The 15597-nt window shown below is 33.8% G+C and overlaps 1 protein-coding gene across 1 annotated transcript in view; it reads left to right on the top strand.

The window, feature by feature from the left end:
- MYCBP2 (MYC binding protein 2) overlaps positions 1–15597 on the top strand; it is a 265188-nt gene that overhangs the window by 204587 nt on the left and 45004 nt on the right. Inside the window, exon 55 of the mRNA XM_068984559.1 lies at positions 29–151. Coding sequence (XP_068840660.1) covers positions 29–151 — 123 coding nt within the window. The remainder of the gene's footprint in view (positions 1–28; positions 152–15597) is intronic.

Raw genomic sequence — 15597 nt, 5'->3', positions numbered from 1 at the left:
AATTTTATAGATGTTCCTTTTATTGTAGAACAAGTTCTTCTGGATCAAAATTCTCAAACTCCTCCTCCAAGCCCTTTCTCGGTACAAGCTTTTAATAAAGGGGCAAGTTGCAGTGCCCAAGGATTTGATTATGGACTGGGAAATAATAAAGGTAGGTGTTTAAAAGTGAGTGTCTTACTTACCTAACAACTGTAGTATTTTTATTACCTTCTCTTACCCATTATTATTACTGTTCACCCACAGAACTTTTTTAAAGTTTGTTACTAGAAAACTAACAAAATGCTTATGAAGGTATTCTTTTTTAATTATTTTTTATTGAAGGATAATTTTTTTTACAGAATTTTGCTGTTTTCTGTCAAATGTCAACATGAATCAGCCATAGGTTTACATATATATTCAATTTGAAAGTATTATTTTAACAGGTTTTGTTTTTATCCATTTTAGCTTAAGTTTATAGTTCTTATTTACTTGTTCCCATTTTATAAACACTCATTTTGAATTCACATCATTAAGATTCTATATCACTATAGTAGAACTTTTTTTAATCATCTACTTGCTATTAAATGTTAATGAGCAAAAAAAAAAAAGCTTTCCACAATGATCTGTTTAAAATCAAAATATTTTGAGTAATATTTTTAAATAATATTGTACATTAGCTTTATTATATATGTGTGATTTTGAATATAATCAGTTATCTTAGTTAATTTTGAATTACATGAAATGATATCTTTGGGTTTGATTTTATAAAGAAACCGAAAAATTGTAAAAAGTAAAACAAAACCCCTAAGCCATATAAATATTAAAAGTATACAGTTTGTTTTGGTAGCTTTAACAGAAGAGACCAGAATCATGGACAGTCCAAATAATAATTACTTTGGAATAATTTATGCTTGAATTTCATCTGTAATTCCATTTGTATGTAAATTTGGACACAGTGTTTCTTATGAACCTGATCCTAACTCATAGCTTCAAAATCAGTGATACTGTCGGCAGGTGACGTTCAACCGGACAATAGGAAGGAGAAGATAGTCTCCATGGAAATACTCTAACTTTAAAATGTTATTTTAACTAATTCGTAGGATTTGATTTTCAGAAACAAAGACAGTTGTCTTAATACATGACTTGAAAAGAAAGTGAGATAGTGAAATAGTCAATGAAATACAAAATACATCATTATGGAGGAAATACTCAATTCAAAATAAAATCATTTTCTATTTGATACCTTTATTGCTTTCCACAATGTATTTTTATGAAGGAAGCCTTAGCTACAAGATTTCTTTTGGCTCTTGCTCCTGTATTGGGTTGCTCTAACCTACAGGCTTAGGTACTGTCTGCTCTCTCATTTCTGGTAGCTCAGATTTCAGCTAACTTAAACTAGATCTTCATGCTTAAGTAGGGTAAGTGCTTTGTGGTGTTTGCTTCATGTCCCTTTCCTTCTACCACTGCCAATCCTTAAATTAAAATCTCAATGTTTACTTACCACATATACCTGTATAGCAATCTGTTTAAAGCCATGTTTAATTCAAATTGTATGCTTTAAGTCTCTGATATGTCCAGATTGTACTGGTGGCTGTCACATTAAATCAGTCTTTAAAACATAGTTTGATAGAACATCTTAAGAATAAAAATCAACTTTTAAGAGACACAGACATTTCTGAGAACATTTGGTCTTTTTTTTTTTTTTGAGAACATTTGTTATTAAATAAAAATAGTGTATTACTTTTTAAAAGTGACTTTGCTAATATTGTTCAGAAATAGCATGGACTTGTTAGTAGACTTTAAAGGTTCTTAGATGGAGCAAAGAAATATTAAGACATTTTGATCTGATTATATATATATAACCTCTGTTTTTATCTTGCCTCTAGTAGTAGTTCTCATTTTCTTTAACTCTTGAACTACCCAAGGTCAAGCAATTGTTTTTGCAAAAATTCTTTTCCCTTAAAACAGTTTTATAAAATTCTTCATCATCTCTAAAATCTTTCCTGTAATCTGCAAAACTATATTTTTTTTTAAGTAAAGACATATAACTTTTGTTCACAGTTCTATTTCTTGTTGTTTCATTTACAGTTTTACTTATGAAACTTTATTATATTGAGAGAATATGGCTAGGGAAGTGCTGTTGTCCAGTTTCTGCCTCAGCTAGTCTGGAAATGTTTATTGTTTTCCCCTCTTCTTTAACGTCAATTAAACCTTTGAATATATGTATTCTCATAAATAAGGAGCTATCATCCATCCAATTATATCGTTTCATATTTTGTTATTTTTGTAGTAATGTCCTTTGTAGTTAATTTGAACAAAATTTCAGAATTCATGTTTGAGGTACTGTTTAAATAAGGTAGATTATATTCCTTTTTATCTTATAGGTCTGACAGATTTTTGTATTGTCTATCTGAGCAAAAGAGTTCATGCTTTTAAAAATGTATAATTTCTTTGGCAATAGCAACTCTAAAAAAGAAAATATAAATTTAGTAATTTATAACTAAATATTGCTAAGTTAATAACATACTTTGCCTCCCTTCAATCCTACATTAAATTATTCATATTATTTGCATATTTTCTGCATGAAGTATACTACATATGAGACAGAGTGATGATAATCACTGTCAGATCCTGCATAGAAGATGACATTAACTTAGGTTTTCATTTATATTTGTATGATACAAATCAGCTTATCATAGTTACTTCATAGACTCTGTATGTTCTCCTACTACTGCTAGATGTAAATAAATTTAAATGGGTTTGTTTTTATAGGTGGGCTATTATGTAAAATTTGTTGGAGTGCTTCTATTATTAAAACAACACATAGCATTCAGTCCCTATTTGAGGATAATGATCACCAACTTCCTCAAGAGTTCTGAATTGGCATTGTTTTATCTAGTGTTTGACTATCTGAAATGTCGTAAAGCACCATTTACTTTGCCATTTTGGATGTTAATTAATAACAAGTTGTAGTCTTCACTGTTTTGCCCACTGCAGGTGACCAACTGAGTGCCATATTGAATTCCATTCAGTCACGACCCAATCTCCCAGCTCCTTCCATCTTTGATCAAGCTGCAAAACCTCCCTCTTCCCTAGTCCACAGCCCATTTGTGTTCGGACAGCCCCTTTCCTTCCAGCAGCCTCAGCTTCAGAGTAAGTCTTGTCAGCCTTACCTGCCTCATCAAACCATTTCTGAAGCTTTGTTCTGAGTTGTTTATCAGTTGCTAATTATTTTTCAACTCACCTAGTTGGTTTTATTTAAAAAGGATGTTATCCTTTCCCACGTTTTTGAAGCACTTAAGGTGTTCTGACTTAAGACATACCTCAGCTAAGACATTTATTTGTAATCACATTTTTATTAAGTGTGGTTATTAAAACATTACTATTATTTTTTGTTCTAATTCCAAAATAAGCAAATTATACTATAAAATATATAAAGAAAACATTTGATTTGTATTTTTTATAAAATGCATGACTATGTTAAGCATCAGTTCTAGGGATAACTTTTGTTGATTTACATTGGAGTTTTGTTACTTAGCAATGCCCCGAGAGAATGAACCTATTTCACTTTACCAGTGGGTGGAGGAGAGGCTGTCCTGGGCAGGTTTGTTTGTTTCTTTTAAGTGAATTTGATGTCTCTGAAATGACTAGCAACTTAGGTTTCCAGATTATCTCAAATTGTCTCTTTTCTTGCTTATTGTTGTTGTTGTTCTTAATATATTAAACTGGTCATTTGATTCCAGTTCAGCCTTCTAGGCAAAAGGCCCTTCATCCATGATATAAATAGTAATTCATACTGGTCTGGAAAATAGAACCAAACAAACTGCACTTATACCAGCCAAGTCTTCTTTTTTCTTAATAAGCTGCTGAGGCTTCCCCATAAATGTCTCAAATTCCTAATATGACACCAGTATGCTCTTCTTGGCTGTCAGCTTACATATTGACTATATAGTATGTAAACACAGTCACAGAATTGAGAGAGTTTATCTCAGCTTGTAGAGTCATCTTTCTGAATTCAAGTGTATGACCTCTTTGCTTTACTTTAAGGAAGTACATTCACACTTAGATCTAAATTATTTTTCTACAAAAATACCTTCATGACTATTATTGGGATTACCTAAGAGAATACCAGCTTGTTTAGTTTTTGTTAGGACCTAGGTAGTATATCGTTAGCAAATGATATTATTCATTGTGATATTATTATCTGTCTTAGGAAAAGAATATACGGGAGTATAAGCTTTCCTAGGTTTGCGCTAAGCATTAGGCAAGTTCAATTAATTAGCTTGTAAATATAAGTAGTATCAATTTCTAGCTAATTATCTCCATTCATATATAATATTCACTTTAATGTCTTTTAAAAGAAGAATTTCAAGGAAACATAATGGTGTCATGTGTATGAAATAGTGTTTTTCTTCCTTGATAAATATTATGATGAAGACTTAGTTTACCCATTTAATGGAGCAACAAACATTTTACATTAGATGTACCCAGGTTGTAGGAAGTCTTAAAGGTAAGGACAAGGAAATAAAAAGGAAAAAACTGTAACCAGGCAGAAAATTCGTATTAAATATAAAATTTTAAAAGAAAAGTTACCCTGATAATGTCATAGTGGCAGCAGACAAGAGAACTAAGGAATAAGGACCTATTTGTTCCTCCTCAAGGGTCATTGCAACTCTTTTCAAAAACTTGTCTAAAAAAAGTATAATTACTGTTTTTATTTTACCAATTATTTAATGAAATATTATGAAACAAAATGTAAAGAAAATCAGATTTGTCTTTTTTAAAGGACAGTAGGTTCCTAACTGACATTGTGTCAGTGTAATCTTGTCCACATTCTGTCTGAGTGTTATTAGTACGACCCCTTCCTTTACCACCATATTGGAGCACATTTGAAATCATGGCATAGAAATGTCTCAGAATTACCTGTTTTCTGAATCATTTCTTGTGTGTGCTCCAGTGATATAAACTTCTTATTCTTAGCAGAATATCACTGAAGCTTGATTACCATATTCCAGAAACCAGAAGTTTTAATCTTTAGCACAACTAAAAACAAGTGTGGAATCTAAAAATAGTTTAATGTTTTATAAATACATTAAAATTTTAGTAATCTCATCATATTGGGAAGATTGAATGTGGCAGAATTAAAATTCCGTTAAGATACTCTTTCCTGAATTCCACTGCTATCCATCCCACCAGTTTTTCATATTGCTTCAGAAAATGGCTTATTCATACTGAATTTTCCTTTACTAATTATTAGTAAAATAAGCATCATTTTTGTCTTATCCTTTTGTGTTTCTAAAATAAAATATTATGTATAGAAGACCGTATTTACTAATTTTTGCTTATGCTGATAAGTCACCACTATGTACTAAATACTGCCCTTAAGCATTGTAGTATATTCTCATTTGAGATGATATCTTTATCTTACAGATAAAGAAATGGAGGCTTAAAAAGGATAAGTGATATGCCCTAGAAACACACATAGTAAATGGTAGAGTCAGAAGATGAGGCCAGTTCTCCTGACTACAAAGGCCATGTTTTTATATATCTAGCTTTGCCTATTAATAGATAATGAAAAAAATCTGTTCTTTAATATATAATATTTAAATTTCTGTTTCCATTTAGTTCTAACATCCAGGATATTAGCTTTGTTTGTATTGGTTATTTTCCCCTTCATAGGTTAAGACTGTAGCATGATTTGAAAGGAAAAGATTTTTCAAATACCGTAACTCGAGTTCCCAGTTAAGTAGATGGGCTCTAGGAGGACATATATAAACCTCCTCACATGTCAGCTTTATGAGCATTTTTGTCAATATTTCTTTAGGTTTTCTTCCCCCTAAGCATAGGGTGTTTTAAATTAATCTTTGGAATTGAAAATAATCTGGCACATTAAATTAATTTGGTTATTTTTTAAGTTAGCAAAATTATTTTGCACATGCATATGTACATACAAATTAGTTCATCTGTTATTTTAATGAAATAGAATAATTATAGGAATAAAAGTCACAAATTTTCCTCGTCTTACCATATTCATATGTATGCAATGGCATGAGAGAGGTGTGTATATAAACTTTTCCTTTGCTATTCTACCATTTACTTTTTCATTTCAAAATTATTTAAGTAGACTTTAGAATTGGTAGGTAATTTGGCAGTAAGTTTCTAATGGACTGAGGTGGAAAATTGTCCCCTTTTCTTGAAAAGGAATTGAGTTGAAAAGAAAAGGAATTGCCCATTTTCTTCTAAGAATATTGCATTCTTAATTTTCATTGTCTTTCCTCATTTCTTTTGAAAACATCATTTTATTTATCCCATTGCCTCTGACAGTATCGCACACGTCACAAGCATTCAGAGTATTTATTGATTGTGAATGCCTAAGATGATCACTTCTGCAGTGTGAACCATGAGTTTGAGATGCTGTGTTTCTTGTTATCTTCTGATCAATATTCCAGAACTTATTCATAATACATCTTAATAATAGAGAAGGAATATTTCCTTAGTTATTAAATCCAGCTTTAATGTTGTGACGTCTAATAATTCTGAGTTTATACTGATGGAATTTTGCATAAGCTAATCCAATCGAAAAAATGTTTTTCACAGGACTGTGTTTAGCATACATATTTTCTAGCTGCTGTCCAAAAAGCTAAATAATTTGCTTTTTTGTAGAAAAAAAAGTCAAATAGAGCCTTAAGACAGTTCACCATTTTGTCAGAGATTTTAAACATATAACATATAATATGGTTATCATACTTTAAGCTCAGCTATGAGAGTTCTGTGTTACTTTGCAACAAGACTTTTTCTTTTATACTCATTTATCACATTCTCAAGTGAGACAGAAATTTTGCTAAATGTGACAAGAGTCCGTCTGAGTATCTGCATGCGTACTGATTAGTGTTTGAATATACTACCATTTAACTAAAGCACTGTTATTTACTTACCTAGCTTCCAATGATGTGGTGATGTAAAGACTTTAAGCTCACATTTCCTCTCCAGCCACTCACTAGCTTTAGTTAGGTTACTTCACATCTCTAGAGCCCTTTTTAACTCATCCATAAAATGCAGTGCCTGATGATCATTATCTGCTGATATATTGCCTTTTGATGCAAACGTTCAGCATCTCTCACAGTCCAAGGCAGAGAGGGGAAAAATCACCATCTCAGACAGGGCATTCTGTTCTCTGTGGAGTAAGTGTCAGGATGGGATTTGGAAAGGTACAAAGGAGGTTTTTTAGCTACTGCTCCATACATTTTCATAGCTTAACTTAATTATTTGCTTTGAGATTAATTCCTCATATGGTAACACTGTAACCAGATATTAGTATTAAAGGCAGGTTTGTTTCTGAGTCTTAGACTTCATCTTTATCCTGGACTGCAGTCTCAGCCTAGAATCTATCCACTTGTTTCCTTGCCCGCTGTGAGCTGTAGCATGGATGGAACACTTGACTTAGGAAGGAGACCTGTGTTTTAATCTCTCTCCTCCCTCCAGTTAGTTTTGTGACACTAAGCTGATTTCTAAGATCCTTTACCTCTTTATAGTTTTTGTCAAAAAAAATTAAAGGATGATATCAACAGATTTTATGAAGTCAAATAATCTCAATAAAATGTTTCATGCTTGAGCCTATAGTGTCTGTCACAGGGGCCAATATATATATATATATATATATATATATATATATATATGTATATATATGTATATATGTATATATTTCAGTTGCACTCGAACGTCTCTAGCGTCCATACACATCCTTGTCATTTCAGTCCTGGGCCAGAATTTATTTTCATTCCATGTCACCATCTTCTCGGTGGTAGCAAAGTCTGGACCCGTGTTCCTCTTCCTCTTCTTCAGCCCTGATGAAGTACATTCTAGAAGCTTAAACCCCAAAGAATGCTGCTGTCGTTTATAGGACAGTGTGCCTTGGTGCATCTCTTTGCTTTCTCCTGACAAGATCTGACCTTCTGTCTCTCCTCTTGTTCCCATCTCTGTCTTGGCTACTAAGTTTATTCTACACTTCATTCCCGTTTTTCTTCAGATGGGCCATTTATTCTTCCATCATCTATTTACCTGCGTTTGTTAAGTATCTACTCTATGCTAGGCTATAGGGAGCAATAAGGTAGAGAAAATACCATCACTAATCTTTTGAAATACTGTCAAAGGCAGCCATGTTTTTTTAAAATGACATTATTTTTTAAGTCTGCAGGAACAAATATTCACAGGATGCATTGGAAACACAGGAGAAAAGCTGCCTACTCTGCCAGAAAAGATTAGAGAGGTTAGAGCTACTGTTGCATAGCAAACCACCTCAAAACTTCCTGACTTAAAATGAGCATTGTTTAGCTCACAGTTCTGTGGGTTGGCAGAGAAGGCTGGGCTCAGCTGAATAGGTGTTGGGACCCTGCCTGGGATTCTTCATGCATCCGTAGATCAGCCAGGTATTTTTGCCTCGGGGGTTAGCTGGCCATTGGCTGGTGTGAAAAGAATGATTAGGCCTGTTTTTTGTCAGTCAGTGGGTTAACCTGGGTTTATCTCCCTGGACATTGCAGGATTCTAAGAAAGAAAAAGTGTTCACAATCTATTGAGATTTACACTGACACAGCATCACATCTGCCATCCTCTGGTGGTCAAAGCAGTGCACTTACACTCAAGAATGGAGAAATAGACTCCACTCCTTGATTAGAGTTGCTCGCTGCAAAGGGGCCTGGATCAGGGTGGCAGTAATTGTCACTGTATTCTCAAATGATTGATTAGATATGTTAAGTTTGAGATTCCTGTTAAATCCAGTGGAGATACCTAGTAGAGATTGACACATGACCCTGGGGTTCAGGGGAACTGTCTGGGCTGGACACATAAGTTAGGAGTTTGTTTGGCTTATAGCAGAATGATTTGAGAATTGTTATATACACTTAAAGCCCTAAGGGTGGATTAAAGCAGCAGGAAAGTGTGTGTAGGGAGAAAAGAAAGGATAGCTAAAGACTGAACCCTGGGAGCATTTCAGTGTTCTGACATGGGAAAGAGGAGAAATCAGCGAGAGAGAATGAGAAGTGGCCAAAGAGGCAGGAAAACCAAGCCAAGTGGAGAAAAGTATTTCAGGGAACAGTGATCATCTGTATCAGATGTGGTGATGTGTCAGGTAAAGTGAGGACTGAGAGCACCGTGGATTTAGCACCGTGAGGTTACTGATGATAAGAGCAGCTCCAGTAGGGTGAGCTGCCAGAGCTTGATGGAGTAGCTTCAAGATAAAAAGGGGAATGTGAAATTGACGATAGTTACTATAGATAAATCTGTCATGTTTTACTGTAAAGGGAAGGAAAAAATAAAGTGAATGCAAGATAGAGGACGTGAGATCTGGTGAGGTTTTTGTTTGGTTTGGTTTTTAAGGGGGGGAAAAGGTAACATTAAGGTTGTTTTTTTTAATGAGAATGATCCAATAGAGAGAAATATTGCTGATGCAGGAGAGGGGAGAATTGCTGGAACAGTATTCTTCTGTGGAAGAGGAGATGGGATTTAGCACGAAGTGGAAATGTTGGCCAAGTAGGAGCAGAAATAGTTCATCCGTCAGAACAGGAGAGAAAAGAATACGTAGTGTTCACAGCATGAGAATCTTCTCCATTTGTTTTTTGTCTTGTTTTGTTTTCTCAGTAGAATAGAAGCCATCATCAGCTCAGAATTAGCACGGGGAGAGTGCATTGGTGGTCTGAGGAAAGAGGAGAAAGTGTGAAATAGTAATAGCTAGAAGGCGATGGCACCCCGCTCCAGTACTCTTGCCTGGAAAATCCCATGGACAGAGGAGCCTGGTAGGCTGCAGTCCATGGGGTCGCAAAGAGTCAGACACGACTGAGCGACTTCTCTTTCACTTTTCACTTTCATGCATTCGAGAAGGAAATGGCACCCCACTCCAGTGTTCTTGCCTAGAGAATCCCAGGGACGGGGGAGCCTGGTGGGCTGCTGTCTATGGGGTCACACAGAGTCGGACACGACTGAAGTGACTTAGCAGCAGCAGCAGCAGCAGCACATGGCAGTCCTTTACTACATAACAGGCACCATTTTAAGCACTTCGAAAGAATAAGCTCATTTGATTATGTTCAAAAACATGATTCACGTAAGAAACTCATGCATTGGTAGCTTAGAGTGTTAGTGTCCTACAGGCACTGTCTTACACTAGACAGGGTGGGGCCGCCTCGTGAAGGTCTTGTAAGCCATTCTCAGTAGTTTAGACTTAATACTGTGTAAAATGAGTAAAGTGTAAGAAACAGATGAAAGATTATATAGTTCTGCAGAATTTTAAATAAAAAGAATGATGTGATCAGTCTTACAATTGTGAAAGATAACTGAAAATATTATGAGAAGGGTTCTGGAGAAAGGGAGAGTGTTAGAAGCAGAAATTCCAGAGAAGAGCTGAGTAGGGCTTAAACTAAGGTAAATTACAATGGGAAAATAGAAGGAACACGTTTAGAAACATGTAGGCAGTGAGATTGTACAGGAAGTGCTAAAGATAGTCGAAGGAGCCAGTCTAGAATGATGTCCAGTTTTCCTTTGTTTTGGAAGATTATATGCTTACCTGATACCAATACACAGAATAAAAAGATTTTAAGGAAAAAATGGGTTCAGTTGGGTAACTTAGCTTCCAGAAAGCTATAATTTGAATAAATATTTAGCATTTGCATAACTGAAGATGGCATTGATGACTAACAAGTTGATAATATATCATTACAGATTTTCATCCATCTTCCTTACTGCATTTTTATCATGGATTAATGTTATATTCTAGTAAAAGACATATTTCTATTTTATCCTAAGGTTGAAAATTTTGTTCTAGTTTTATAATTCATTTAGTATACTGACATTTATGTAAACAAATTTTAGTTTCAATTCTGTGTCTTAAGCTCTTTTTCTTCTGACACATTTATTAAGATTCTGTATCCTGTTAGTGCTTATTCATATCTGTATTTATTTATGTATATGTTTTTCAGATGTAGAAAGAAATCTAGTTGTATGAGTCTTTTGCAAACAGTGATAACATTGTGTCATGTTTGCAGTGGAATGACAGGGACAGTGTTCCTGACTTTCTTTACTCAATTTGAACCTCAGTAATTGTACATTTGCATTTTTCTCTGAATAGAACTACAGATATTTTGACAGTATAGACTCTTATGACAGGCAGTAAGTGGCTAAGCTTAACTTACAATTCAGATATTCTGGAAATTGCTTATTTTAAAGCTATTTATTTTTTTAAAAAGTCAAAAAGCGAATGTATTGATTATCGAGGAGACAATACATAAATAATAGCTTCAACCTAGCCAAAAGATATGCAGATAAGAAATAAGTATAATTGAGTATAAGTATTATTCCCACATCTGTCTATTGATGTCTTGGACAGTTTAGAATAAGGTGATAGTGATGACAATTGCATGCTCAAGCTAGCAGTTGTCTAGACTGACAGCTTTAGATGCAGATCCACTGGGTATAATCCAAAGAAAACAAAAACACTTATTCTAAACGATACATGCACCCCAGTATTTGCTGAAGCATTATTTATAATTGTCAAGATATGGAAGCACCCTGGGTGCTAATCAACATATGGATAAAGATCATTTCTTCATTGTTGACTCAACACTGAAGGAATATATGTGTGCATGCTCAGTCGGGTCCAACTCTTTGTGACCCCATGGACTGTAGCCCACCAGGCTCCTCTGCCCATGGAATTTCCCAGGCAAGAATACTGAAGTGGGTTGCCATTTCCTTCTTCAGGGGATTTTCCTGACACAGGGATAGAATATATGCTCCTTTTTAAATCTAAATGGTGATAGGTGCCTTGATTCTTCCAGTGTATTGTCCCACAATTTGTCTTTGGCCAAAATGAAATGCGAATGCTTTCCTTATTAAAAAAAAAAATAGATAAACTTTTATTATAATTAGCCTAGGGAATAAGTTTTTAAATACAGATTACAGTGAACTCAGAGTTTCTGTGACCAGAGAATGAATGAAATATTCCAGGGAATTTGAAACTTGGGATTTAAAACAAAGAAAACAAAGAATAAATGACATGTAAAGAATCATATTGTTAATAAAGGAATATTTGATACAAAACAACATTGACTTCAAATGAGTACTGGAGGAAAAAATCCTGCTTTTTAAGGATTTTGTTTTAAGGATTATTCTCCTTAGTTAACTATATTATGCATAAAAAATCAAAAGCCTACAGAGATTAATAATTAGTTGTTTTATCTTAAAGCAAGATAAAAAGGTGCATGATTAATCTTCATCAAATGGCTAAAAGCTGATCAATTTTTTTCTTCTGTGCGTAGGTAGCAATGTTTCTCTTCAGATCACTTCTGTTTTTAAATTGAAAGATCGATCTTTAGTTCAAAGTATTTTAAACATGGGCAAATTTTGTAAAATTAAATGACTAGAAGTGGTGTGTGAAATCACAGGTTACTTTATTTAGGCATTTAAAAGTAACCTTTTTTAGACCTTCAAACAATATTTGTTTCTTCTTGTTCACTCTGAATCATACCTATTCTCTTTAGGTCTTGTAACATATTGAAAAGACTTCAAGCGTATTTTGGCTTCAAAACCTCCTCCAGGAGTTTGTCCTTAAACCTCTAACATCTTATCCTACAAGTGTCCATGTATCAGTAGTTTTGTACATTTATGTTATCAGTATTTTTAATTAAGATAGTCTTCTAATTTCTTGCTCTTGTGTCCCCTTGCTAAACCCGGTCTTCACAAATTTTAGTGACCAGGCTATGAAACTGTCCTTACATGGGCAGTTTGAATTGCCCTTGAATTCCAGTCAAAAACTGGCACTCGAACTGACGTTTTTGGGGCGAGTTGTAGACTTGGTATTAATAGCGTAAGAACTACTTTTGTAGAGTCTGATGCCTTCGAGTTTTATAGACTTTAAAAAGAAGAATGCTCAAAGATACTAAAATTTTAACAGCTTTTTAGCTTAGATGAACGTGACTTGATGGCATGTGGGTCCATCCCTCCATCCACTCCTACCATTCTCTCCTGAACCAGCTTACAAGGGGTCTTTGCAGTTGTCCTTATCAACCAATATCACCCTAGTCAGTGTTTGACTTTTGTTTTGCTAAGTTCAGTTGTCAGTTCTAAGGTTTCATTTTACTTGCTCTGTTGGCAGTGTTTAACAGGATTGCTTTTTCTTTCTCCCTTGAAACACCTTCTTCTCCGGTGGGTTATCTCCTACCTCAGCTGTTCACCTCTGACCTATTTCCTACATCCTCTTCTATTCTGTATTTCTAGGAATGTCCAGGTTTGTATTCCGAGGTCTCATCTAGACCTCGTTCCCCCAGGGGTCTTATCCAGGCATGGGGTATTACCCAACATCTGTGTGCTTACGACTCCCAAGTTTATCACCACTCCGTCTAGAGTATATGTGTTCATTGTCTTTCTCCTTTTACTGGAAGATAAGTTCCATAAGAGCAGGGACTTCATTTCTATTCATTACTTTTTGCTCAATTTCTAGGACATTGTCTGACACATAATACATACACTGTTACCATATATAGAAGGACATTTGCCTTATGAATAGTTCATCTTTTATCTTGGCCATTACTTTTTCTCTTGAGATAAGTGTGTATTCATTTTTTTATTTCAATGATATTAAGAAACTTATCTCCTTATTACCTGAATTTGTTTCAGCTCGGTTGATTACATTTAACTGCCAGAAATTAAAATTTTAAATAGTGGCTTAATTTTCAGATTTAGAAATTTCTTTTTAAAGCATACTGCTTTTGAAAGACCACTTTAAAGGTTCTCTTAATTCTTTGAAAAATATATATATTTTTTTCATTTTAAGGACTTTGTTTTCTGCATGGTGAATCATTAATGTGTTTAACATTTCAGTGACTTGTAATTTTTTTTTTTTGCTTTGTTTGTGTTGTGAGACATTTTGTAAATAAAATTTGGTATCTCAGTAATATGATCTACAAAACAAACGCTAAATATTGGAATTGGCACTAGTAGTTTTTACTGAAGATGGACTCAGAAAAGTAGTCGACCATAAATGTCAACTTGGGTCCATTCTGAGATGCATACGGGAAAAATTATAGTCCTGTGTCCATACAGAAAGCCAGAGGACAATAGGTTAAACTGTAAGTAACATTTTTTTAATCTCACACTGTTTACCAAAAAAATTACTTATAAACTTTCATTTATAAGTAAGTGAGCACCAAATTAAAGAAAACTGAATTAAAGAAATATTAGTCTGAAAAGAAATGCTCAAATTTGATTTATCAGTGCTTTGACTGTTATTTAACTTTTAAGCTAACATATTTGGCGCTGTCATTATTAGTCTAAATTAATTAATTTGACCATTGTTTTCAGTTTTTAATTTTAAAGAAATATAAACTTATTGAAAATTTTAGCAGAATATGAAATTTTTAATAGCAGTTAATAGTTGTGCATACCATTTGAAATGCTTTGTTTCTGCTTGTGTTCTCTGCTAAATTTTTTTTTTCCATTGAATCTGTACTGCTTCTTTGCCAATGTTTTCCACTATAGACTCTCCATCTCGCAACCTTGCTTCTCGTGAGCGCATTTACAAAAATTATGGTGTAGCTGGGCCTGCCTCTGCTCTCTCATCTCTGTCTCACAAACTGAAGGGTGGGTATGCGTGCCTCCACGGATGGGCCATTCTTAATGAACCTAGGAGCTTTCAAGAAAGAAGTTTTAGTTCACTTCAGTCATTTTCATCTCATTCCATTAAGATTAAAGTGTATCATTTTATTTAAACTTGATATTTTGGGGTAATTTGTGATGTATCTGTTCAATACTGTATTGATTATCCTAATTGATATGCCTGTTTACTATATCTGTAGTAAACTTTTGTTTAATTTCGAACCTGTATGAAGTCTTAAATAAAATAAGTACATAGAAAGAAATGCCTTTGGGGAATTGTAAAGCCCTTATGACCAGAACAAAGTGATATATGTGTAAGCCTTGAGCACGTTGTGATCTGTAAGAATATAGTGTCTTATGTGACAGGTTAGTCTTAGACTCACTTTTCTGTTTTTTAATATAAAAATAATTTTCCTGTTTTAGTTTTTTATGAGAAACTTTGATAATATAAGTTTTTTAGTTTACCATTGTTTTCAGAGCCATCCTATTTGGCTTGAGTCTTCCTTATAGTTTCCTTAGTCGCTTAATTTTAGAAATGTTTAAGCTATTGACAATTGATAAAATGTCAGACCATTTTAAAATTTGCTTTGGTCTTTTAAAGTACTGTATATTCCTAATCACATATTTTTATCTTAGAGTAATATTTAATTTAACTTTTAAAATCTTGTATTCTTAAAAATGAGTAAAACATTTTTATATTTCTCCTTGTTACAGTTGACAGTAATGCTATATAATTTTATGGAGTAATTGTAGAACCTGATCTCTGTAGTAGATAGTCTGGTGTAACCCATAAGTAGTATATACTGTGGCATATCATATTACAGCAGAGTATTATGGGTGCATTATATTATAGAAGGGTATTATATACCCTTTTACGTATGATTTGGGCATAAATGCAGATTATTAATGAATTAATATTTAACATTTTTACTAATTTGTTAGAATGTACCAAATTTTTATCCTGTCTTGTATTATTTTTTCTTC

This window comes from Capricornis sumatraensis, chromosome 12 (genome assembly GCF_032405125.1).
Source record: "Capricornis sumatraensis isolate serow.1 chromosome 12, serow.2, whole genome shotgun sequence".
Taxonomy (NCBI): domain Eukaryota; kingdom Metazoa; phylum Chordata; class Mammalia; order Artiodactyla; family Bovidae; genus Capricornis; species Capricornis sumatraensis.
The sequence above is the reverse complement of the archived record's forward strand: the minus strand, read 5'-3'. Positions and strand labels throughout refer to the sequence as shown.